The 27,520-nt window shown below is 41.7% G+C and overlaps 1 protein-coding gene across 1 annotated transcript; it reads left to right on the forward strand.

Annotated features, from left to right (window-relative positions):
* The first annotated feature begins 4,755 nt into the window (after window positions 1–4,755).
* Window positions 4,756–20,880, forward strand: MINDY4B (MINDY family member 4B). Its single transcript, XM_056850389.1, has 9 exons — window positions 4,756–4,854; window positions 5,422–5,589; window positions 7,921–8,040; window positions 9,812–9,906; window positions 10,124–10,289; window positions 11,633–11,698; window positions 15,877–16,050; window positions 18,075–18,255; window positions 20,741–20,880. Exons 1-9 carry the CDS (start codon window positions 4,756–4,758, stop codon window positions 20,878–20,880), a joined length of 1,209 nt encoding a protein of 402 aa, XP_056706367.1.
* Window positions 20,881–27,520: the final 6,640 nt, after the last annotated feature.

The following is a 27,520-nucleotide window of genomic DNA, read 5'->3' on the forward strand; positions in this document are numbered from 1 at the left end:
GAAGACCTGGGATCAGATCCCTGCCACAAAACTCACTGGGTGATCCTGGACCAATCATCCTTTCAGCCTAACCTACATCTCAAGGTAGTTGTGATAATAAAATGGGGAAGGGAGAGCCATGCACACTACCCTGAACTCCGCAGAGGAAAGGCAGGATAATAGTATGCTCTTTTTTCATATCTGTACCATTATATATCTGTAGCAATGGCAATAGGGAAAGTGGAATTCTAGCAAGGTTGCCAACGTCCTGAAAATGAGAAAAACGTCCTGTCCCTTTAATGTTTTATTTATGTATTTATTTATTTCAATTTATATTCTGCCCTCCCACCGCAAAGCAGGGCTTAGAGCAGCTAGCAACAATTAATAAAATACATTTCAAATTACAATAAAAACACAATGAATACAATAAGTACAGTTTAAGACACTACAGAGGTTTAATGCATAGAAATGGACATATAGAGCTTTTCATGACATGGAAGTAAATAACATCACCTGGTGAATAAAGATGGGCGGAACAAGGCACTTTTTGCAGCAGAATCTACTTTCCCCCCCTTTAATAACAGTGCCAGATCTACTATAACCACCACACTGAGTCAGATAGAGTCTCTATCGAAATTGGGTGATACCCCCTTCCAGAATCCCAACCAGCATTACCTCTGTCTCATCAAGACACAATTTTAATTCATTCACCTTCGGCCACTTGACCACTAGTATTCTACACACCTTCTTCCACGAGCAACGTTACTGAGAATGAGTGGATGTCCATCAAAGACTGAGCACCTACCGTTTAGTTTACATTTCTCCCCTCTTGAACATAATACTACCTTTCCCTTTTGAAAGCATATTACGGTTTACGGGAAAGGAGATCTTCAGGAAACATAGTTGCCTGTTTGGCATCCAGTTAAGGAAGAAACCTTAGTCTCTGCTATCAACTTCAAATGAATCCAGCATTAACCCTTCCAGCACCCTGCCACCCTAGGCTGTTGCACAAAAGCAATCTGTCAGTCTGGCTGCCTCGCCTCGAGAACCAGACCATCAATTATTCAGCAACCCCGATTTCCCTGAAACAGATATGTAATTGCAACCCATTTTTATAGAAATCTGTGTCTTAGATTAAACATTCATGCTGTATATACAATAAAACAGAAAAACACAGGCTAAGTCCAACTCTAATGAAACTTTCATTGAGATGGGGCGGCACTGAGTTTGAAAGAAGCACAGCCTGGAGGTGGAAAGGAGCGAGATCCTTGCCGTTCACACCAAAGATCAGAACTTAAAGATGATGAACCTTTTTTATAGGTGTTGGAAAGCTTAGGATAACGCAGTGCATGTTGACACCCCATCGATTTGCACTCCACACGCATGGATAAGGAGACACCCTCGGATGCATCCAACTTACGGCAAAAGGAATTGGAGGAGATATCCAGCAAAATATCAGATCTAGACAAGTGGAGAAAAATCTTCAGTTGGCATGGGTAAGACTTTCTTTCCCTACTTGATTCTCGCACCTTCTAATAATTAGATCACCTTTAAGGGTGCAGTCCTACGCACACTGACCTGGAGGTAAGTCCCATTGAAGTCAGCAGGATTTACTTTTGAGTAAACATGCTTAGTATTGTGCAGCAAGAGTGTAAATGTGAAAGCAAGCCCTATGATGCTTAATGTGACTTATGCATATGATTAGCTATGCTTCTGTGACTATATTAGATGCAGAGCTAAGGGTAATGTTTCTAAGCTGTTCTGTTACAAAAGGAAGCTTGTTTGATCTTAGTGCTTTTAGCAGCATCAGCTGTATTTATTTATTTATTTTTCATTTTCAGGTTGGAAGTCAGTCATACAACTCACCAGGTAACTTTTCTCCACTTTGGAGACAATGTTAGTTTTGTTAGTTGCAATCATGTTTCGAAAAGTGACTAGTTTTCCCTTGCTAAAGTAAATTTTGAAGATGGGCTTTGGGGAGATGAATTTATATGCAGCTTTTCAAAAAGGAAGTTTCAAATGTACTCCAAAGACATGTTCATAATTAGATCCCCTGTGAAATAAAAAAAGTGGTAAAGATTTTTTAAAAAAGTTGTTCTCTATCAATTTGCAAGTAAGGGAAGGAACCTTCCTGTTAAAATATAAAATACATATATTAAAAATAATATTAAGATATTTATTTCTATAGCCATTTGGAATGAGCTTCACAATCTGTGCCCTCAAAATTATTTTTTCTGCAATGAGGGCTGCCATCTTTTTCTGGCTTTACCCTGTGGCTTTCACAGCAGCTTGACGGACAAATAGATAGCAGGTAAGATTTCTTACCATTTATCTCCCTGCTAGAAAAGGGTTTGCCTGCTTAATTCTACTAAAAGGGTAGCAAGCCCTTCCACAAGTTTTACAATACAAAAACAGCATGTGTTTGTGTGTGTGTAAAGTTCTGTCAAGCTGCAGCCAACTTATCGCAACCCCAGCAAGGGGCTTTCAAGGCAAGTGAAAAGCAGAGGTGGTTTGCCACTGACTTCCTCTGTGGAGTCTTCCTTGGTGGTCTCCCTTCCAAACACCAACCCTGCTTAGCTTCTGAGGTCTGACAAGGTCGGGCTATACCATGCTATACCTTCCCTCCCCAAAACAACTTTCAGGAGCAGACAAATAAAGCTTTGTCAAATATATATCAGGATCTCTTGGTTTTTCTTAGTTGCTTCTCTTCCTGCTACATCAAAAGCCACATTCAAAGTTCCATCAAGTCTTCAGCCAGCACTAAAGCAGAGAAAGGGATACTTTATCCCTTTCACTGGAGCTCGTATGGAGATATGGGCTGAGTTCCCACCAATGTACAGATGACAGTCAACTTTATCTCATGCTTCCAGCAGATCCCAGGGAAGCTGTGGAAACCATGAACGGGTGCCCAGAGGCAGTTTTGGGATAGATGGGGGCTAACAAATTGAAACTTAATCCCAACAAAACGAGGGTGCTACTGAGGTGGGGGGAGGTTTGATCCAGGAACTGGGATATCTTCCGTTATGGATCGTATTGTATTCCCCTTGAAAGAGCAGGTTTGGGGGTACTGCTGTACCTGGGCCTCCTGTTGGATAAACAAGTGTCAGTGATGGCCAGGGGAACCTTTCACCAGCTTCAGCTGGTGAGCCAGCTGAGGCCCTTCCTGGGCAGAGAACATTTTGTCATTGTGGCACATGTCTAGAGTTGCCAGGTCCCTCTTCACCACCAGTGGGAGGCTTTTGGGGTGGAGCCTGAGGAGGGGAGGGTTTGGGGAGGGGAGGGACTTGAATGCCATAGAGTCCAGTTGCCAAAGGGGCCATTTTCTCCAGGTGAACTGATCTCTATCGGCTGGAGATCAGTTGTAATAGCAGGAGATCTCCAGCGACTACCTGGAGGTTATAGCAAAACAATTCACAGTGCGATACTAGTTGGCTATGCAAAAATAATCAACACTAGGCTCAGTTTTACACATATATTCAAAAGGAGACAGTCAGTACAAAAAGTAGTGCAAGCAATATCTACAAGTGAGCTATAGTCAAACAAGGGAACATAGTACAAGAAGTATCAAAGAACAAAGTCAAAGAACAATATATACAAGAAATCTATGTCTAATGTTTCCCTTTGAGTCCTTCAGACTTTCCTATTATGAAATCAGTCTTTGTAAGAGCTGGTCCAGGAAGTGGAAAAGATTCCTGTAGATTTTTATAGGGTCCTCGTTTGAATTTCCCGCAGCACACGACCAGCGGATTAAAGAGTCCGATTCCCGACACGGATATATAATATGTAGTGAACTAACCAGCATCGGTATAAATGCAACAAATACATGTACTAATGCTATGAGTGTTTCAGAAAGTGCAATAAAATAATGTCCTCATTGTATACAGGAAATTGCTCTTACTTACTGAAACACCCATGCACAACAACTACATAATAACAAACTACATGCACAACAAAATACATAATAAAGTAGCAACAATTCAACATAGAGTTGGGCATTCTTGCCAACTGAAAGCAGTGGCTTTATATATCCGCATCTGTCTTGGACTATGAAATTAAATTTTGAAATATAAATGCACTATAAATAAAATAGTACATATTTTAAAATTAGAAGTAATATATTTGTTGACTGAAATGTACAATTAGCTTTTTGATTATGGCTACTGTAAAATAAAATTCATTCTGGGTTTTTTTAATGTATGGTTTACTAACATTTAATAATTTCCAACACCCCAGCTTTGCTTATTCCTATCTTAGTGGCTTTTATCTTTTCACATCTCATTCCTAAAACATTTTCCAAATTTCTAGGGATAGGTAATAAAGCTACTATTAATTCTCCTTAGGGTTGCCAGGTTCCTCTTCACAGCCAGTGGGAGGTTTTGGGGCAGAGCCTGAAGAGGGTGGGGTTTGGGGAGGGGAGGGACTTCAATGCCATAGAGTCCAATTGTCAAAGCGGCCATTTTCTCCAGGTGAACTGATGTCTATCGGCTGGAGATCAGTTGTAATAGCAGGAGATCCCGCTAGTACCTGGGGGCTGGCAACCCTAATTCTCCTGACCATCATGGATATATATATATTTTTAAAATGTACAAATATTAATGTATATGGAGGAGGAGGAGAGAAATTTAGAGTTGGTACCTACAACTTAGAACGCAGTAGCTGTGACAAAGTCTAAACTCCTGTTCCCTGGTAACCCAGGACAGCATGCCCTGTCTGGTCTCATTTTCATCTGTCACAAGGTGACCTTCTCTGTGACATTTCTCATTCTATTGGTAAACTATGGATCTCAGACCAAACGTGCAGCAGCTCCAAAGATGTGTAGGCTACAAGTTAAGTTATATAGAAACACTGCAGGAGGAAGTAAAGAAGAATCAATTAGTAAGTAAGACAAACATATTTACCTTCTTGTCAGAAAAAACTAGCTGCCCTTAATTGCTGGAAACTGGTGTTGTTTGGGGCTTGTCTGTGGGGTGTTGTCATTTATAATAACATGATGTTTATAAGCACAATGCTTATGGCTTTGAAATAACCTCTCAGACCTAGAGATCCCAAACCCCATTTACTTGGAAGAAATTTTGGTGGAATCTACCTTGAAGTAAGTATGCTCAAGGCAGTAGCTGTAGTTAGACAAATTAAAAAAATATTTTGTAAACAGCACTGTCTGTGAAGTTTTGCTTTTACAAATCTTATACTTTTTAAAAAGGGAGCTAGATCCCTGATGTGCAGTTTTGAAATAACCTTTTGTCTTCTTGCAGAAAAAGAGAAAACATGTTATCTGACAATGTTTCGCTGTGGTTCCTTTGTTTAAGATAATACTAGCAGTCAAACCAGGTCAGAAAAGGAATAATATGGTGGTAACAAGGTTAGGAGTGGGTCTGTTGGGACCGCTGCATTTGAAGCAATACCTAATATGGCTCAGTTTCTGCTTCTCTTTTATTGCTACAGAAATACCAAGACCCCAAACTTGATGACGACAAAGAGGACACTGCTGGAGCAACTACCAGTCCCCTAAAACAGGACCAGTTTCCATCCAATAGCCTTAATTCAATTCCCAAAGCTCTCCTGCTCTCATCAAAGCTAGGAGGGCAGCCTATCTCACGGGAAATGGCAGTGGTGAGCGGATCTTGTCAATTAAGTATGAGCTGAAATTTAATCTCACCAGCAGTAAAGACACACAGAAATCTTATCCAGGAGCACAGTTGGAATCAAGGCTGCACGTTGCTGTTGCTACAAATAATTAAAAGGGGACGGGGGTTGTTTATTTGGAGTGCTTTGTGAGGACATTGCCGGTTTGCGGTGCAGAAAACTGAAGCTACGTTAGATAAAGGGCAATTATTTGTTGAGAAGTGCTGTTTTAACTTTCTGATGCCTATTGTAGCAGGTTTTGTCTTTTTAGTTTTAATGCGTACCCCCAGGGCAGGAGTCGGCAAACTCATTAGTCAAAAGAGCCAAATATCAACAGTACAACGATTGAGATTTCTTTTGAGAGCCAAATTTCTTAAACTTAAACTATATAGGTAGGTACACTGTTTATTAACTTAATAAACTTTAATTAAAGTTTTAAGTCTTATTAAACTATAGGTACACTAAATAAAACTTGATATCATACTTAATAGTGATCTTATTAATTGATAAAAATTAAATTGTAAGTCCCTGCCATTTCCCCGTCTGGAGTCCTCGTCTGGAGGCCTGGTCTACCGCCATAAAAGCCTATTGGTAGACCGGGCCTCCGGCTGAGTCCCATTGGGAGGCCAGGTCTACCCATTGGCTTTCTTGGCAGTAGACCTGGCCTCCAGAGGCCCATAGAAGCCAATTGGTAGATCTGGCCTCTGAAGGGGGACTTTTTCCCCTCCTCGGAGTCCAGGTCTACCGCCAAGAAAGCCAGTGGGTAGACATGGCCTCCCAATGGGACTCAGCCGGAGGACCAGGTCTACCAAAGGAAGCCCGCCCCGCCCAACAGCTGATAGGCGGGGGGGAGGAACCACCGAGCTGCCCGCCCAGCAATCGCGCGGCTGGAGGGGAGGCTTTAGCCTCCCAACCATTGAGGGCAAGGGAAAGGGGGACCCTGCCATTCTCCACGGGGGGGGGGCTGGGGGAGAGACAGCACGCCAGCTCTCAGGCGCGCTGGCTCCGCAGCCCGGCTGCCGGCGCGAGCGGGTGCAAGAGCAGGGGCTCCGAACCAAGTTCGGAGAGCCGCACTCAACACGCCAAAGAGCCGCATGCGGCTCTGGAGCCGCAGTTTTGAGACCCCTGCCCCAGGGCAACAAGGTCAGTAGATGATCTGGGAAATGTGAGCCTTCTTGCGTGAGAGTCTATATGTGTGTCCCTGAAGGCACCATGGATAGCTAGTGCAATTTATACCCAATTAGAACTCACTCTGCTTCTGGGTTTTGTTGTATCAAAAATCACTGTGTCATTAGAGGTACTGCAAAGGAGGTATCCACGTTCGTTTGGCATATGAAAATACAACAGAAATTCAGCGGCACCTTAAAGACTAACAGCGCTTATTGTGAGTCACAGCTCACTCATTCAAATACGTGAAGGGAAATCATACTGGGAATTCTGCTTATGGGGAAGATTACAAGGATGGGGGAAGGAAATGAGGGAGAGAGGCTTACTATGAATTCTGCCATGAATCTTTCAAGTGTATATTATCAGTGTAAGGGGAAATGGAGCAGTTGGGATAGAAATGAATCCCATCATATGAATCCCATCATAAGTCAACAGAATTAGCAGTTACATGTAAATGGATGACGAGAGAGGTCAAAGGTTTGAACAGGTAGGCAAAATGATGAAGTAGAATAAATAGGGTACATAATGACTCAGAGTTATCTAAAGCTTAAGTGAAAATTCGCTGATATTGTTCAAGGTCATAGTCTGATAAAACAGCCCATTCAATTTTAGAAAAAGAAGCTCCTGTAGAGCTATTAGACTACTTCTCTTTAACTTTTTTTTTTTAAAAAGAGTTTTAAAAAAGCCCTTTGGTGGTATTAGGGTTGCCCGCCTCCAGGTGGTAGCTGGAGATCTCTTGCTATTACAACTGATCTCCAGACAACAGAGATCAGTTCCCCCGGAGAAAATGGCCACTTTGGCAATTGGACTCTATGGCATTGAAGCTCCTCCCCTCCAAACCCTGCCCTCCTCAGGCTCCACCCCCAAAATCTCCAGGTATTTCCCAACCCGGAGCTGGCAACCCTAGGTGGTATGGGGGGAGGGGGTTCTACAGCAAGAAATATATGGAGAGTTGGTAATTTGATTTTATATGTCCAGATTTGTCAAACATTTTTGCAGTGATAAAAGGTGGAAACAAGGTCTTTGTCAAAGTGACAGAAAAGGTATTCTGTGCAATCTAAATTCTGTTCTAAATGTCAGATTCTTCCCCATGAAACCAAGAATATTCTCTCTCTTTTAAGGAAACTGATTTTTATTCTTCCCATCTTTAAGGGGCTACGAAAGATGTTATTTGGAAGCACGTTTCAAGTCTTCAGCTATGAATGGAAAAAGGCGTATTTTAGATTTCATAAGCCATGTGCTGACCTGGCCTATGCACTGGAGATAGATAAGGTAAGCCAACATACACTGATAAATACTGTGTCTGGTTCAGACTAATCCCAGTGGAACCATGAATTGGTTGGGTGGATCAGGCAAAATCATTAGATAAGAGCCTCAATTTCTCCATGTAAAATGAGACTATGGAGACAGACATGTAGATTCCTTGTTGTGGATGTAAACAGATTGCCGCAGCAATGGGGCTTCCCAATTTTCATTTTCTTAATGTCTCTAGCCCCTTTCACTGCAGAGATATAAAGGGAAAGGCCTATCTCTGTGATGGAAGGGGCTAGAAATTTTTTACTTAAAATGAAAGCTGGGAATTCAGAGAACTGAAATGCCTAATTTATGGTGTAAAGTTCCAATGACCATAAATCAGGAAGAGGTTGATAACCCGTGTACATGTATTGCTAGAACTTTGTGTCAGTATAACAATGTTCAGTTGCCAGCATACCTGAAGGACAAACTACTCCCTTACCTAGCTACTTTGGTCATCTTCCAAGCCCCTGCTTTGGGTGGCTCTCATCTTCTGTGGTTAGGCAAGTGGCAACCCAGGAGAGGTCCTTTCCAGTTGTGACACTAAAACTCTAGAACTCTTTCCTCAGGGAGACTCATATGTCCGTTGCCATCTTCTGCCAGTGAGTTAAGACCTTTCTGTGCAGTCTGACATTCCCTTAGTTAGACCTCCTTCTTGCCCTATGTTTTAATTGTTGTGTTTATGTTTTTGTACATGCATTTTAACTTTTTTGTTTGTTTTAATGATGTGGGGATTTTTGTTTTTTGTTTTAATGGTTTTTAAAACATGTTTTAATAATGTATGTTTGTAATCTGTTAGCCACCTTGGTGGTCCTGATGAGGCCGGAAAGGCAGATAAATAAATAAAATGAAAATTTGAAAATCTCCCTCCCCCTGTAGCAGGGGGACAAAATGGCCACTGTGAGAGAATTAACTGCCATGTGGGCGGGACCGGAAAATCCTAATTTTCCCTCCTATATGTCAGCCACCCAGGCTTTGCTACAATTTCCCCCAAAACCTCAAAGCAAAGCAGGATTGGGGAAGTTCAGAAACAAAGCTGGGGAAACTCTGTGAGGTAAATGAATAACAATGCTGTGGGAAAGCAATGGGGGGGGGGGAACTGCTTCCCATAGCATTGAACGCAGAGTGTGGAAATGGCCTCAGTCACCTGCCTAACAGAACTGTAAAGATGGAAATGGATTGTAAAGCAACTTTTAAATTAAAGGCACAATGTGTCACGGCTGGACCTTCAGCGCATCTACATTTGAGTAAATGCAGAAATGAAACAGCAGGTTTCCACAGCTGTTCAAAGCATGGACTGGCACCTGTGCCTGCAGAAGCCTCCATGCGACGGTGGCAGCTACACTCTGATGGTTGTCACAGCCGGCTGGAGAGACCCTGTTCAAGCCTCCTCAACCATGCTGCCCCCACTGACTTCTGTCAGTCTCCAGAAATATCACATAGCTTCTTGACCACTTCCGTCTTGCAGGCTCAGAGCCTAGTAGCAGAATTTAAGGAAGTTTCACATTTGTTTACCAAGGTCCTTGTCATTTCTGAGCGACTACTTAAAGAAAATTAAACAGCCCATCCTGCAAATTAACATTAAGGAAGCTCCTAGCAGAAGAACAAAACCCTGAAATATCAGTCATTTGAAGCAGAAGAATACAGCGTTGGAATATCAGTAATTGGAAGTGCTAATAAATATGTGTATATCTGTAAGTAAAGGTAGAGCCTGATTCGCAAAGAACCATTCACTCATGCTTTCTTTCAGGGTGGAGCAATAGCTATTCAGATGGCTGTTCAGGTGAACATCATTAAATACTTACTGTTTGTACAGAATAAAGAGGGAAACATCCATCTTCAAAGGTATGGAAATGCACTGGAGGATATTTACCAATGTACTATGAATTGTGCCGTAGAATAAGCATTCTGTACATAGCACCAAGTCTACATGCAGCCTAGTCTAGATAGAGAATGAAAAACCACAATGTGTTTGCAGAGACTGAAGGCTGATGAATTGCATTATTATGCTGGTTTGGTAGTGTGGATTCCATCACAGGGTCTATTGTATCCTGCTTTACAGTTTATGTGAATTAAGCCAAAAAGAACAAGAAAAGGCTCTTGTGGCAGCTTTGACCGATATTCTATGGACAGCAGGAGAAGGTCAGAAAGCTACTATCTGCCTTGTCAGCAATGAGACCTATATGACTCCAAGTATAGACTACAAAGTGGATAATTTTACTGAAAGAGTGAGTAAAAAAGTACTTTTGTTGGCAAAGGGAGAAAGTCTGGCTTGACTTTAAAAGGTACAAAGTGAAAAAATCTCACTAAAATTCCATACTTCTTCTGCTACAAATGATAAAGCCACAGCCGAACCACTGACTGAGATCTGTTTATGTATAAGCCTTTGTCATTATTTAGCAGACAGATATTCATCACAGTGCTTGTTAGAGAATAGTTCAAGTGAAGTAGCCATGTTAGTTTTGTGTAGCTAAACAAAACAGAAGTCCAGCGGTATCATAAAGACTAACAATATTTATTGCAGTATGGGCTTTTGTGAGTCAGAGCTCACTTCTTCGGATACAATGGGAAGAAAGAAAACTATTGTCCTCATTTTTACAGAAAATTACAGAAGAAGGGGGAAAGAGAGAAGAGTTGAGCATAGAGTCCCCTTCTGTGATTTTCTGTAAAAATCAGAAAAATTATTTTCGTTCTTCCCATAGTATATGAAGAAGTGAGCTCTGACTCCCAAAAGCTCATACTGGAGTAGATATTGTTAGTCCTTAAGGACTTCTGTTTTGTTTTATTAAATAGAAATGCCCAAAAGTGTTAATGCATTCTTTCATTTTAAAAGTCACTTTGAAAGATGTTTTTCTTGAAAATTTACTAATAAATGCGCTGTGGGCACTCTGGCTTCTAACGCAGTTCAGCCCTCTTATTAGAATTGGGCTGTAAGTAATTAATTTCAGTAAGGCTCATTTAGCTATCTAGTGTATCTAGTCTACAATGCGATTCTAAGGCGAGTTATACCTTTCTAAACCCATTGAAGTCAATTTGCAAGGTATAACTCTGCTGAGGATGGCGCTGTTAGCAAAAGTAAGCTGGAAATAGGTTTGGGGCTTGAACACGTTTTCTCCCTAGCTGCCCATGGAATGCAATATTTGAATTGGCTGTGGCATATTTCGTTACATGTGAAATCTCCCTGTCTCCGCAATCTATCTCCCCTTTCTATCTGGAGATGATGCAGAGATCCACGTACAGATAAATGCAGTACCATCTGGTTCAAATGTTACGTTTGATGCACGGTAAAGCAGACAGGGTGGAGTCTGAGCAGCCTGGATTGAAAGGGGAGCTGGATCACAGGGTCATAAGCTCATATTCACAAAATTCTGATTAAAGCAAAATACCCAAGAGATTCAAGCGTGCTTAAGTGTGATCAGACTGTGTGTGTGTGTGTTAAGTGCCGTCAGGTCGCTTCCGACTCATGGCGACCCATGGCGACTCAGACTACAGGAGGGAATTAGTACATCAAATGACTGATGTTCCAACGTTTTGTTCTTCTGTTAATAAAATTCTTACTGTTAATTTGCAGGTTCAGCTGTTTGACTTTTTTGAGAAAGAAGCAGCTCAGAAATTTCTCTGTGATCACATACACTGTGTGAGTAAAGGATATACTGTATCTTTACGAGTGCTCTTTCTTTTCTGCTGCTTTTTAACTGGACCGTAAGGAAACTCATTCACATGAGTTTTCAACCTTGCCTTTGCCAGTGAATGGGCTTGGGAGGCAGAAAAGCTTTTTTAGGAGAGAAAGCTTGCTTTTTTCAATGGTTTTGCTGGCACATATGCTAAGGATCCCTTTTTCAGACTAGCTGTGTCCCTGCCCTCTTCAGTCAGTGGACTCCTTGGTACATATCCTTTTGCACTGTCCTTACGTGTACCAACTTAGGCGAAAATGGATTATACCATGTTTTAACAAATGGTCCGCGTATTCTCTAGCAATTTTGGAGCCAAAGGTTCAGTTCCTCTTAGAGGATTCTGACCCTCAGTGTACTTATTTTGTTGGTCGTTTTTTGGAGGCTGCAGAGAAGAGTTGAAGGAACGTGTTTTTAGAGATGGGTCTTATTTACGTTTTATGGTTTCTTTATTGTTCAAGACAGTCTAAGAACAGGGGGAAAGAGAGAGAGGTAGGGGAAAGCTTAACTATTTATGTTTATTTGTTAGGGCATTTTTCTCCTTCCCTTTCCCCCAAGGAGCTCAGGATGGCATATAAACATTCTCACTTCCTCCATTTTACCCTCACTATCTACTGGTGTTGCCAGCGTCAAGGCAGGGCTTGGAGATCTCCTGGAATTTACCACTGATCTCCAGGTCACAGATACCACTTACTCTGGAGAAAACGGCTGTCTTGAGGGTTGATTATATGCCGCTTAAGTCCCTCTCCAGGGTCCGCCCCCAACTCTTCTGGAATTTCCCAACCCAGACTCGGCAACCCTAAAAAAGGCAAGGTTTATTCCATTGAGTAGATAATATAATAATTAATTTATTATTAATAGTAGTTTAATTTATTTTAATGTTTTAATTAATTTATTATTAATAGTAATTAATTATTAAGTAGATAATAATTTAATTAAATGTTAAATTAGATGTGCAGTGGATGTATTTAGTTACACTAATACATTAAATCCTGTTAACTTTAACTATAAACACCACTTTGAAATGTGCTTATATGTGCACTAAAGGCTATGGGAGCCCAGCTAAGTCTTGGATCTACTGGGGGTTTCCATGGACTAAAGGGATTTCCTCTGCGGAGTTGGACTTCCCCTCCTCTCCCTCGCATAGCAACCCCATGCTACAGAAATCTTCAGTGTTATGTAGTGATTGGCAGAGATTCTTGGATCTTTTGCATGCAAAACATGTACGTGTAGCCTTATCCAATGTACGGATTAGTACCAGGCATGTGAGGACTAGTGGAGAATGAGGGAAACCAGTTAAATGCAGTGACAGTTATTGTAGCAGACTAATTCAGCATTTTTATAAAATTAACCTATTTTTAGTAGTAGTCTAGCTTTTGGTTGCTCAACCCTATAATTAGGAAAGGGCAAGAGTCCAGTAGCACCTTAAAGACTAACAAAAATATTTTCTGGTAGGGTATGAGCTTTCGTGAGCCACAGCTCATACCCTACCAGAAAATATTTTTGTTAGTCTTTAAGGTGCTACTGGTCTCTTGCCCTTTTCTACTACTGCAGACAGACTAACATGGTTACCCACTGTGAATTACCTATAATTAGGGTTATCCCATTCCTTCCCCAGTTAAAATCATAGAAATGGGTGTATTATGAGCACATATGTCAATAAAACCCTGAGTTACATTCAGAATTCTTGTCTTTTCATTAGTTCAGCTGCGAAGGAAGTCATGGGGTGATCTTATTTCTATATAGTTTACTTTTCTCAAGGACATTTGAAAGGTAAAAATGGCGTTTATTCTTTATTAGACTTACATTAAGCAGTACTTTTTAAAGCAGTCTAGTCAACATAAAATTACAAAACTCTTTTGAAAGAAGAAATGCTTAAACAAAGAGAAGAGTATTTTTTTTTATTTTAGAAAATTTTTAGGCCACCTCTTGAGAGAACCTGCTCAAGGTGGCTTACAAAATAAAACACAATAAAAACGGCATAAAATCATTGAAGGTTAACAAACTATTAAAAACCTCCATTAACAAAGTAGTAAGTCTATATACATACCAACTGCAAAGAAAAAGCATGGGATGATTTGAACTTGCTTGATGAAGTGAGCTTTGACTCAAAAAAGCTTATAGCCTGGAAACATTTTGTCGTTCTTTTTTCAAGATGCTACTGGTTTCAAACTTTGTTCGAAGAAATATATTGTAGCACAAGCTGTCCTTCACCATTCTCCCTTCCCAGAGCTCTTTTAAAATAATTTGTTTTGAAATGAGTCCTAGTGAACTTGAAAGCTCTCACACTGCTCCATGTCACTGGGTCAGTCCTAATAAAAAGTAGCAATGGATTGTGTTCTTGAGCCCCTATGTCAGATGCAGCTCACTGCAGCTAATACCTCACAGACACTTCACTGCATCTGATGAAGTGGACTCAAGCTAAGCTTGCCAACCTCCAGGTGGTGGCTAGGGATCTCCCACTATTACAACAGATCTCTAAATTACAGAGACCAGTTCCCCTGGAGAAAATGGCCACTTGGATTCTATGGCATTATACACCATTAAAGTCCCTCTCCTCCCCAAACCTCACCCTCCTCAGGCTCCATCCCCAAAATCTCCAGGTATTTCCCAACCCACAGAAGGGCACTTTCACACAGCCCGAATAATGCACTTTCAATCCACTTTCAATGCAGTTTGAAGGTGGGTTTGAACTGGCAACATCTTCTTGCAAGCTATTGTTAAGATGCACTGAAAGTGGATTGAAAGTGCATTATTTGGGCTGTGTGAAAACTCATGGAAGCCTGTGTTACAATAAACATGTTCGTCTTGAAGATGCTAAAGGACTCTTGTTTTAAGGAGTCAGACTAACAAAAGTCAGTAACTGTTAAGTTTGTAAGGAGGAAACTGTAGGGACAGAGACATGTCTCTGTGCCGTAATTTCTGCTTTTATACACAGATATGCTATTAAACTTTTTAAATGTTTACATTCTTTCCAGATGTTTTCCTTCAACATATTTCAACCAAGTGACATCCAGTGTGTTTCCCTTCTAAATCCTCAGTTTCTGTGCAGCATACCTATAAACATCCAAACACGATGCATGGATATTCAGAAAATAACACTCATAGCTTTTACGATAAATAACTGGAAAATCCTCCTTGCTTTTCATTAAAACTTAAAGCTGTAATGCTCACACTTGATGGGTCACGCCGACCCTTATCGAGAAATGGCTGTTGGCAAAATGTACACAATTGCTCTTTAATGTTATTTATTAGTTTATAAAAGCAGTTGATTTTCTATGTATTCTATACACTCCCTCCAAGTCAAGGCTTGTGAATAAAGAATGAATCAACTGCATGAGTGAATTTGTACCTTCAGTAGGAGAAGTAGTATAAGTGTGTGTGCACATGCATGTAATATTCCTCTGACTCTACCAAACACAATGAGTAAGGAATCCATTGCTGGGGTGGGGGAGTTCTCTGTGGGAGGTATGCATATTTGCAGTGGTGCACTGTAAGAGATCACTAGCACAAGGCAATGTTTTTGCATTGTGTAAGAACTCAGGATGTATGTTTACTTTGCATGCAGAAATGATTTCTGGTTTCTGCCACTGACATTCAAACTATATTGACATTTTCTTTGCACAGGCTTCAAAAAGACCTGGACTTCACAACAACTCATCTGCTACAGTGTAGACCTGGAACCTTCATCTGTAGACAAGCAAGTTTATGCACGGCCTTTGGTTCTCCTTGACTGTTTTTCTTTTCTGTGTTTAATCTAGAATGTAAATAGAAAAAAACATGCATATAAAGAATCCATCAATTTTGAGAATATCCATTATGAGTGAGTTTGGCTCTTGTTTTGTGGGAGAACAGGACGAGGTTGTGATAAGCGCAGCCTTTTTGTTGTAGTTTGTTTCAGTGCTTACAGAGACTCGTAGGATTTTTAATAAGTAGCTACATTTTTGGAACAGCTTTCACACAGGCTGGATAATGCACTTTCAATCCACTTTGCTTTATGGTGTGGAACGGCAAAATTCACTTGCAAACAATAGCTAAAGTGCATTGAATTGGACTGAAAGTGCATTAGTCAGAGGACAACTGCATACGTTTGTGGGAGTGCTGGGCAACAGCTTGTTAATCTGTGTTATTTTCCTGCCTCTAGGCAATTCTGAATATCATTTTAACTGGCAGAGCAAGCCCACATGTGTTTAATGGGATCCAGAAAGTTGACGCTGAAAGCAGTGTGCAAAAGCTGTTGCATGGAGTTTTGTCTCGCAGTGATGTGGGCTATTTACACTGGAGCAAGGATGAAATGGAAAATCACCAACTTCTACAGGTGTGTTCATCATGCAGATCCTTGCATAGCTCTGAAAGTACCTTCAGATCCAGGCGCATGCGAGAGCTGCATCAATATAGCTTTGAGTTTCACTGGCTACATTTAGAAAGATTCTACTCTGTTAATACACATCCACTGAAACACACAGATAGAGGAAAGCATTTGTCTCAGCACTCCTCTTCTCTTGTCATGAGATTAAAATGCATTTAGGCAATACATGCCCTTGATTTGTCTTGGGATCAGGGGGTTGACCTTTCCCCCTGTATTGCTATGCCAAACTATGTTTGCCAACCTATCCGCGGGGCCTAGAACCAAATAAAATGGGACGAAGAGTCCCCCGCAGCTCTATTGGCATTTGAAAAGATGGAGGAAGCTGGAGAGCTCTATGCTGCAGGCCCAATCCTGGCAGCATTTTAAAATGACTTTTAAAATGGCAACAGAAAATTCATGGCAGCCACGAGTTCTCCGTCACCTTTAGTTTGGCTCTTAGAATTCTTCCAGAATTACAGCTGATCACCAGACCTTGAAGGTCCTTTCCCCCTGGAGAAATGGCAGCTTGGGAGGGAAGACGCTATGGCATCACATCCCTGCTGACCTCCCTCCCCTCTTCAAACTCCACTTTTCCCAGGCACTGCCCCCTCCCAAAGCTCCAGTAGCTTCCTTGCAGTTATCTGAACTGGTTGCATGGGTGGGTGTAAGAAGCCCCTACAAAGGCAGTTAAACCCCAAAGTGTGTGACTTATGGAGACAGAATCTGAATCTAAGGGCACTTTCACACATGCTGAATAACGCACTTTCAATCCACTTTCAACACACTTTGCAGCTGGATTTTACTGTGTGAAATGGCAAAGTCCACTTGCAAACAGTCATTAAAGTATATTGAAAGTACATTGAAAGTGCATTATTCAGCATGTGCGAAAGAGCCTGAATCTGACTGAGTCTGACACATGAAAACATGGGTCAATCCTTAGTCCATAATATTTCAAGATCTTTTGTTTGATAGAAGCCTCTTTTTTTAAAAGCAAGAGGGCTGTCTTTTCACACACTGTTCAGGATGAAAAGGTGTTAAAGAACTGGAGACCTTCAAAAGATTTTCATGGCAGGAGCTTCCCTAGGAAACAATCCTCAGCTTGGCATCAGAGCCCCACGCTACCTTTTAAGCACTACATAAAACCCACCAGCTGTGATCCACTTTGGAAGAGCCTGCCTTATCAACCATCAATGTGTTTTGTTAGACTGGCCTAGGAAGGAAGGGGGGGTGGTTGGTGGTTGCTCCAGGCTTGTGGTACAGAGAATGCACACTAGCCTAATGTCCTGATGGATTTTAGAAGCCTTTTCAGAATGGCGTTTGGGAATTGATGGAGACCTGTAGAGGAGACAGGTGAATGTTGCTTAAATGGTCTAGATATAAGAACATAAAAAAGCCATGATGGATCAGACCAAGGCCCATCAAGTGCAGCAGTCTGTTCACACAGGGGCCAACCAGGTGCCTCTAGGAAGCCCACAAACAAGACAACTGCAGCAACATTGTCCTGCCTGTGTTTCACAGCACCTATAAAACATAAATTTTGACATGTTTTATGTGGTGCTTTAAAGTACTTTAAATTTGTCTCAAGCATAGGAGAGAAAGAGGATGAGAAATGTTCTCATGCCCCAGCAGGGCAAATAGCAGATCCTTGGGGGTCATTTGACATCTAGACATGGGAAAGGGTTCACCTCTCTCCCATGGCAATGAGTCCTCCCCAATCATATTTAGCTTGTGGTGAAAGAAAGAAAATCCTGGAGCAAGAGGAATCCTAATTTCAGTCCAAAGCTCAAGAACAAATGACCATGCTGCAGAATGATCAAACCTGTATGAGGTGTCATAAGTGACCATTCCAATAGTTTGCAGTGATCAGCCACAGCCACTTATTTTTATGGAAGGGCCCTCTTTCAAAACAAAACAAAAGTTTTAAAAGTCAAATTTTTAAAAGCCATCTTATCTCACATTGTAACTTTGTATAAACTACGTCCCATCTACTCTAGGCTGGAAGCATGCTGAAGACCCCAAAATTGCCTATTTGGTTGTGCAACATCAACGGGACCTACAGTGTCCTTTTCGGCACTAACAGGCTGCTCTTGTCTGACTGGAAAATGGAACACCTTTTTGATTTGTATTTTTATAATGGGCAACCCTCACAGAAGACAACGGTGCATCTCACAGTAGGTAGGCACTTACATTGACCAGAGGGGTACTTTGTCATGTTTTCAGTTTCATATAGCTCTCAAGACCTTTGTCCCCAAGTGATGCTTAAACCAGTTTTTGTGCATTTCTCCATCTCTAGGAACCGAATAAAAAAGCTGTACTGACTCAAATGTGCCATTTGATTTTGAAACTGACTATATTCTTCTTTCTTAGTGTCTATAACTATCAGAAGTTATACATTCCAGACCAAAAGTTGTTTTAATAACGTTTATGAGAATACTCAAATCCTAGAGAAATCACAATGAACAGTATGAAAAAGCTCTGGTTGAGAGTGGATTTGAAAGAAGATTCTAGCAATTAGGAGACAGGGGCCTTTCTGAAAAGAAGTACAGTCCCTGGGGAGAATTCTAAAAGCGTTATCAAAGGGGGGGGGGAATCCCCCATCTTTTTAAGGCTATATAATCTATTAAGAACCCAGTTTTGTTTTGTACTAACCACTCAAGCAGCAATGGATTTTATGAGTATTCTTTGTCATGCAGAATCAGGAACGGACTGAAGAGTTGTATGGACAGTTTGAAAAGTATCCAGAGAATTTGGGATACCATGGGGTAGTACCACACTAATGCTTCATCTGAAATTGCCATTAATTGTTCACTCAATTTTTGTGGAAATTCCAGACAACGTTATTGGCGACCTATTTTTATGCTGTTTTCCATCTTTCATTCCCAGAACTGACTTATGGTGATTCAAAGCATAATAGCGGTGTCAGGATGTTGCCATTCAAAGCACTGTTTACATTTCTCACATGAACACATGAAGCTTCCTTATACTGAATCAGACCCTTGGTCCATCAAAGTCAGTACTGCCTACTCAGACTGGCCGTGGCTCTCCAGGGTCTCAGGCAGGGGTCTTTCACATCACCTACCTGCCTAGTCCCTTTAACTGGAGATTCCAGAGATTGAACCTGGGACATTCTGCATGCCAAGCAGATGTTCTACCACTGAGCCACAGCCCCTCTCAGGACTAGGACACCTTTTAAATTATCCTCTTTTTCTTTTCTGCTTTGTTATTTCCAGCCTATTGGTCCTCTCATATTCATGAATCAATTGTAAACTTTTAGCAGTTGAGGAGGAGGAGGGTTAAGTATTGTTTTCTACTTTGTAGCTGGCCAAAGCCATGGCTCATATTTTTTTTTATAGTTGCTCTTTCATAATTGTGCTATTACAATAATTATTTTTAAATTTCAAAATTAGCAATTGCCTTGGCAGGCTCCAAAGTAAAAACAAAAACAAAAAAACCCAAGAACAGCACCCTATATTAACACCCTCCCCACAAGCTCGCACACGTTCCATAAAACAGCTCATTAAGAAAACAGGAGATGCACAGAGAAACCCACATCTAGCATTAGTAAAATATCGTAACACCTCTGTTACTGGAATGTTGTATTCACCAGCGCAGATGCTGATGGGCAGAATGTTAAGAAGCAAACTGCCAGTAGCCACTGGTTTATTGTGCCCTAAAATACTCACTGGGGTGCGAGATCTTCAAAGAGTTCAGGATAGACAAAACTACTTTTATGATTGGACAGCCAAACCTCTTAAGCCTTTACAACCAGGAGATTCAGTATGGGTAGAGTCCAACGAAGGTTGGCGTCTTGAGGCTGTAACAGAAAAGTGTGATCAGCCCCGTATATATCGAGTGGTGACTCCAGACGGGCATGTTTATTGGCATAATAGATGTAAATTAGGGTACCAACGTACGGAGTTGGGAAATTATGATTCTGGGGGCTTAGGGCAGGATATGTCTATGAGTAAAGAATCTTATAAACAATCTGGTGAGCCCAATAAAATGTCTAGTGGGAATGCGGAGAAGATTAATCAGGACATTAATGTATCTTGTGAGACACGTGTTCTGCAGGCTGAAGAAAGGTGTCCCAGATATGTAACATCTCATGGCAGACCTGTCTTTTCGCCGGAGAGATACGCACCTTGATGATTATATTACTTGTATAACGTATGTGTTTTTTTAAATCATGTTTTAATTCATTCTATGTATGTATTTTGTTTTATTTATTTTTATTTTGTAAACGGGAGATGTGATGTAATGTCTCTTTAAGTAGAGGCCGTCTCTCAGCACACCTGTAGAGTATTTATTATCTTAATGATTTCTTGGCACTCAGTTGTTGTCGCCATTTTCTGGCTGATTCTGTTTGGTAGCCTTCTGTGTTGAGGCTTTCAGAGATGCCAACGAAGTATGTTGTTTTGTTTACTGGACGCCTGGTTATTTTGTGAACATCTTCATGGCCTTTATTTGAGGTCAGGACATTACAGTGAGCATCCTGGCTAAATTGAGATTTGATCCCAGGTCCCCGCATCCTGGTCTTAGTCCAACCATCCATTGCAGCGGCTGTCAGAAAGCCGAAGTATAGGAGAATCTTGAGAAGAGCCAAGAAAACCGTGTTTGGATTCTCTGTCTCTCTTGATATGATGTTTTTCCTTTCTTTCAGACACACATTCTCACCACTGGGAAGAAAAGCACTGTGAAGAGGAAAGTAATGCAGAGAAGAGAGTTCCTTTTGTGGAAATGGCAATCCGAACGAAATGGGAGGGGGCTGCCATCAACTGGAATGGGACCATCCCCTTCTAAGGAGGATGGAGAACACACTAGGTGTGTTAGGTGCTGTCCTGTCCGACCTCTCATCCTCTGGCACTCTTGAAGCCTGAGAAGAAAAAAGATTTTGCTGCCAATGGACCAGATGTGGATATCTGGGCTGATCTTCCAGCTTTGTCTTCTCCTCTTCTTTCTGAACGACAGAATACAAAATGGCATGATCAGACATGGCGCTGCAGGCTAAATACACTGCAAAGGAAAAACGGTCACCAAATTTTTTATATTGCCCTGATTGATTCCCAGGAGTCCTGAAGAGAGGTAATGGAAGGGTCCTGTTCACAACATAAATATAAAAGGGGTGGAGTGACTGGGGACCTAGTTAAGATATCCCGAATAGAGTATTAATCTTGCCATATATCCATGTTTTCTACCCATCTGATTGCTGTCATTGAAAATCACTATTATTTGAAGACCAAAGTCAGGTTCCTTTATTTATTTATTTGCTTCATTTACACCTATGATTCAACTCTATGATTCTGTGATCCAGCTCTATGATTCTATGATTCTATTCTATGATTCTATGATTTCATGCTTCCTCCCCAGTGGGGACCTAAAGTGACTTATATTGTTCTCTGTTCCTCCATTTTATCCTTGTAACAACTCTGTAAAGTAGATTAGGCTGTGTGTGTGTGTGTGTGTGTGTGTGTGTATGTGTGTGTGTGTGTGTAACTGCCTCATGGTCACCCAGCAAACTTCCATGGCAGAGCAGGAATTCAGACCCGGGTCTTCTAGATCTTAGTCTGATGCTCTAACTACTATATCACACTGGTTGCACAATAGAGAAGTCCCAGCCTAGAAGTCTTTCGCCATTTATGCACGGAAGGTTTTGCTTTGGGTTTGCCACTCTGTAGATGCACATTTTCCCCATCTGAGTTCTCAAAACTCAAAAATAACCCCCCATATAGAGTTTTGAGAATTCGGATGGGGAAAATGTGCATCTAGAGAGCGGCAAATCCAAGGCAAAACCTCCCGTGCATAAATGGAGTTTGAGTCTGAGACTCTATTCGAGGCACATTTATTTGGAATTAACTTTTCATTGCAATCAGTAGGACTTACTTCCATTTAAAGTGATTGGAGGAATAGGTATGTTAAACCTGATATAAATGCGCAATAGGAAAAGAATAGAAAAGATTGGAGCAGAAGAAGATAAAATGACAGAGTGCTGAACTGGATGGCCCAGGCTAGCCCAATCTAGTTAGATCTTGGAAGCCAAGCAATGTCAGTACTTGGATGGGAGACCGCCAAGAAAGTCCAGGGCTCCTACACAGAGGCAAGTGATGGCAAACCACCTCTGACCATCACTTGACTTGAAAACCCTGCAGGGTGACCATAAGTCGGCTGTGAGTTGACAGCATTTTCCACCACTGTTTCATTTTATGGGCATTTACTTCTTGAAGAGTCTTCTCTTTAACAATATGAGTTACTTCAGAGTATGCAGGTCACAACACCAGGTGTATAAATGAGCAAGCAAATTTCTTTGAGGCATGGGGGTAAATAATATCACCTGGTAAATAACACCCCCCTAAGCCTCTATTAAAAAGGCAGTGCATTTTTTCCAGGTGTTGGCAACTCTAATTGACTCTTGAGAACCATTTTGAATACAACCAAATGGCAAGCTGCCTGAAAATAATACAATAATTAGTGTTAATTTTATGTATTTAATTAAAAGACAGAGCTGAAATTAGTTCTGTTGAAATAAGCATAATCTGCCAGAGGAAAAGGTTATACACAAGATACATCTAGGGATCCTCTAGGCTGATCCTGTATTGAACAGGGGGTTGGACTAGATGGCCTGCATGGCCCTTTCCAACTCTATGATTCTATGTTCAACCTGCAAACTTTCAAATATACAAAAAATGTATATTTAAGGGAATCTTGTGATAAATCTGTTGAAAATTGGTCATTTTTATCACTTATTGGAATAAGCAATACAAGGCTAAGCATATTGTAGTTTCACTGTATTGATAAATCATGTTGGTACACATGCACATATGCAAAGGGGGAGGGAATTAGAAGGAACAAAATGGAAATTGGTCTGGTAGGACCTGTTGGGGACCAATCAATGCAGGCTTGTCCAGATCACCAAGTTGTCCTTCAGATGCTCATTGACCCCTTTAAAATCTGCTCCAGTATCTTCCCTTGGACAGAGGTCAGACTGACTGGCCTGTAGTTTCCTGTAGTGTCCTGCAGTGTCTAGAATCCTTGGCTACAACTCATGTTATATCACCCACTCTGGATGCATCCTATAACATCCAGGCTTCCAGAAAGTACAACTACAGAGCAGGTGCACAGCATTAATCTTCCCGCAGAACAGTATTTCCGAGGGTCTCAAGCAAGCTACCTGTTAGGGAATCGCAGCTGCAAAAATGTTGTCACAAAGTGTTACAAAATAGTCCACAAGGTGGCACTCAAAACTACAAATTAACTTTTCTAGTGATTAAGACTCAGGCCTAGACTTGGAAAAGGTAGGCAAAAATGACCCCATAACCATGTGAGCTTATTTCTGGGTCACGACAAGGCCAAGTTGGCCTACAAATTGCATGGATTCTGTGCAAAGAACTTCCTCTGGAACTTCCCCTGGACAGGGACTCAATGTCTCACAGCCCATCCAAACTGGAATGGGTTTTTTGGGAGCATCCTGATGATGTTGTCCCTAACAGCCCATTTTCCCAAGTTTTCATCCTGCTTTAATGTGATCTTTCCCAAACCTGGTTTTTGGATGCACCTGGAGGTTTGTCAATGACTATTAACTGTGATAGAACCTCCATATTCAGAGACAGTAAACTTATAAATATAAATGCTAGGAGGCAACATCAAAACAGGATGCTGGACTAGATGGGTGACCAGTCTGATCTAGCAGGGTCCTTCTTATAGTCTCATGTTCATGCCATGTGCAGAACATTTTTGAAGGTCCCATCCACATGTGTACCATTTTCCTTGCCCACTGCAGCCACCATCCCCCACCATCCCCTGTACAATTGGAGGACTTAAAAAAGAGGCAATTTCTAGATTGCTACAGCACAATAACATTATGTCTATTGACATGATCTGTTCATTCCTTTGAATTCTTCCTGACTTTCATTATTTAAAAAAGCATAGCCCTTTTCATTATGGAGATATAAAAGGAACTGTGCACTTCTTATATGTCCACAGCAAAAAGGGCTAGAGACTTTTTAAATGAAAGCTGGGAATTCAGAGCTAGTAGATCATGGCAATGGATCACTGTAACTTATTGCACTATGTGTGTAATGTGCCATCAAATCACAGTCGACTTATGGCAACCCAGTAGGGTTTTCAAGGCAAGAAATGTACAGAGGTGGTTTGCCATTGCCTTCCTCTGCATAACGACCCAGGTAGCCCTTGGTGGTCTCCCATCCAAGTACTAACCAGGACCAACCCTGCTTAGCTTCTGAGATCCAATGAGATCCAGCTAGCCTGGGCCATCTAGGTCAGGGCTATTTCACTATAGTGATCTCGTAATTGTCAGTTTTAAAAAACCCTCTGGTGGTGCAATTGGGAAAAGGTGGCCACAGAGAGCTGAGACCAGGAAAGTGCAGTGAAAGCTGTTGTCTAGATGCTCCATTTCCACCGCCTCTGCATTCTCAGCAGCAATGCATGGAGAATCGTTGCCGCGTGGGAACATCATATATGTGTCAGAACAGTGACAATACTCTGATTGAATACTGTCCTTGAAATGTATTAAAAGATGCTTTCAGCAGTTAGGGTGCATCTCTTCTTTTCTATGAGCATTTCTGAAATAATTAAGAATGTGGTGGGCGAGCCTGCTGTGTGTCTATGTGTGTACATGCACGGGGAGAAAGATCAGCATTTGTACCAAAATGGAAAATCTCCATTTCTGCTTACCAAGGGACCTGCTACTGCCCCATCATAAAAAAAGGACCAACTTTTAAAAAGGAAACTGAAACATCAAGATGTTCAACTAACAAGTCACTCTGATGGAAACCTGTTGGCGGGTTTCCTGTAATGCAAAGATGAGCTCCGTTCAACCACTACAAGGATTTTTGCTCAGTTGCAACTGCTTAGTAGATTTAATGCACAGTAACAGCTAAAGAGGGTCTTCTGCACAGGTTTTTCCTGTGGTTTGGGAGTGAAACAGCAGCAGTTCCCCCCCTGTAATATGCCTGTATTGTATTAATTCCCAATGACAATAACACAGTAGGAGGTTGAGAGTTCAAAGCAGTTTGTTTATTAGGCCCAATATACACACCGGGTGAGAACTGCCCCAAATGCGCAGGACAATTCACACACCAGAACAAAGGATTGCAACAACGTTTATAACTTACATAGTGCGTAGAGACACAAAGACCCAATAATGGATACATTTGGATTAGCAGATCCTATTGGTGTGGTTTTGAGGCATGGATTTAGGTGGCCATATGATGTCTAATGGAGAAACGAAACGTAACATTCTTATCTGACATCCCTAAATCACTGCCTTGGGCCTCATTAGGGCGGCTAGCTGTACCAGGATGATCTCACTGGCACCTGATTCGTAGTGTATGCCAGTTTATGCTAACTCAGTGATCACACAGTAGTGAATAGGAACCAAAGTATAATACTTGACCCCTTATACATGGGGTATTGCCATTATATATGTGTGCAGAATATGGTATTGTGCTAGGTGCTAACCCTTATACCCCGGGCTTAGCATCTTTATAAGTGTGAGTATGCGGACTGAGTATAAAAACATACATTTCCAATAATAATGAAGATTATAGGCATTACACCTTGAGCTTCCTCTCAACATAATTTTTTCCTTTATTGTCTTTCCATGGTTTCCTCATTGTTCCTCTGTGCTTTCTCAAAACTGACTCAGAGGTGATCTGACATTTTGTGACATTCGGAGGTGGCTTGCCATTGCCTGCCTCCGCGTGGGCTGAGAGAGTTCGGAGACAGCTGTAACTGGCCCAAGGTCACCCAGCAGGCTTCATGTGGAGGAGTGGGGAATCGAACCCGGTTCTCCAGCTTAAGAGTCACTGCTGACTCATGCTGACACTGCTGACTCATTCAGCACCAGTACCCAATCACATTTGGAGCTCTCCTCCTCCCACTAATAGTAGATTGGATCCAGGGTTCTGTCAGTGGAAGGCTCTTTCCCTCATTCCCCTCCCTCTATTAATCCTTTCTGACTCTGGGAAAGTTGATTCCTGGGATTGTGGGACCCCTGTGGGGTCCTGCAGGCTGATTGGTGGCAGAGGGGAGGGACACTCATTTCTATCCCTTGTTGCAGAGGTCAGACAGTTGGATCTTTATAGAGATAATAACTCCAATAAATGTGACCCAGTATGCCTGGAAAAAACACATTGTATTAAGAACCTTTCTAGTGGAAACAGCAAAACAATTCGATTCCAGGCTATGAACCTGCCACCAGGGAATCTGATGAAAAAGCCTGCTACACTTTACTTGCCCCTGAGGCTTACAGCTGAGCACAGCAGAAGGAAATGAGGCAAAGGCCAACTGATGTTTTTAAATGTGCGCACTCCGGCAGCAGCTAACACCAGCAGCGAAACAATGGTATTGCACATGTAATGTTGCCAGTTGCACATGATGCGTCTTCTACCACCACCATGTTGTCACCATAAAAGTACATGCTATCCAACCTTCTTTGGAACCAGAGACAATTAGACTGCTGTTGTCCACCACTGGTTTCCCATCCGCACCATGGATTATATCTAATTGAACCTGCAAATGCAGTCGCTAAATGGCGCTTCTTTCATAGGGTTCTTTGAGGAATTGGGCACCAATGAACATAAATGACTTTTCAGACTTTTAACATTTTACTCATTATGGGAGACAAATTCCACTTTACATGTGATCCATTGGCACATTAATCTTTAATAGCACACCTGAGAACCAAAACCGATTAAAATTCATTAATGTCTGGGCATGCACAAAAGCTTGCTAAACATTCAAAATGTCCTTTTTTTCAGCATCTTTGCCTGTTTTCAGTCCTTCCACCAAAGAAGCCAAGACTCCCCTCCAATTCCATTCCTTCTTTGGCTAGAGAGCTATGCATATGTTCCTCTACAGAAGCATAGAAAATGCAAATACAGGGGCTCAAGTAATAACTAATCCCTAACTCCCATCTCAGAGTTCATGTATTTATTTATTTCCTAAGTTCTTACCCTGCCTTTTTCCCAACTAGGGTTGCCAGCTCTGGGTTGGTAAATTCCTGGATATTTGGGGGTAGAGCCTGGGGAGGGGAGGGACTTTGACAGGGTATAATGCAGGGGTGGGGAACCATTTTTTCACCAAGGGCCATTTGGATATTTATAACATCATTCGTGGGCCATACAAAATTATCAAAAATTAGCCGACCAAGCCCCAAGCAGGCAACTGCCCCAGATGACCCCCCCGACATGGGCAAGCAGGTAGGCATCCAACCAGTGGCACACTCGTCCACCTGGTGGCACAGGATGACCTGTTGCACCAGCCGCACGCCGGAGTTGCTCCTGCTCTGCATGGTTTGGGCAGGATTCTACAGCCGGCTCCTTCTACCTCCGCCTGCAGGGATGAAATGAGGACACACTGGCTAAGACCCCCCCCCATGCATTCTGCTCCTGCCCCTTTTAACCCCTCCACTGTCGCCACTTCC

This window comes from Euleptes europaea, chromosome 5, assembly GCF_029931775.1.
Source record: "Euleptes europaea isolate rEulEur1 chromosome 5, rEulEur1.hap1, whole genome shotgun sequence".
In the NCBI taxonomy this organism is placed as follows: domain Eukaryota; kingdom Metazoa; phylum Chordata; class Lepidosauria; order Squamata; family Sphaerodactylidae; genus Euleptes; species Euleptes europaea.

What these genes read in the sequence shown, in the direction of transcription:
- MINDY4B (XM_056850389.1), top strand. Translation starts at nt 4,756, where the DNA reads ATGGATCTCAGACCAAACGTGCAGCAGCTCCAAAGATGTGTAGGCTAC. An exon ending in TGGATAATTTTACTGAAAGA is followed by an intron (nt 10,290 to 11,632) that starts GTGAGTAAAAAA and finishes GTTAATTTGCAG; the next exon opens with GTTCAGCTGTTTGACTTTTT. An exon ending in TCTGTGATCACATACACTGT is followed by an intron (nt 11,699 to 15,876) that starts GTGAGTAAAGGA and finishes TCCTGCCTCTAG; the next exon opens with GCAATTCTGAATATCATTTT.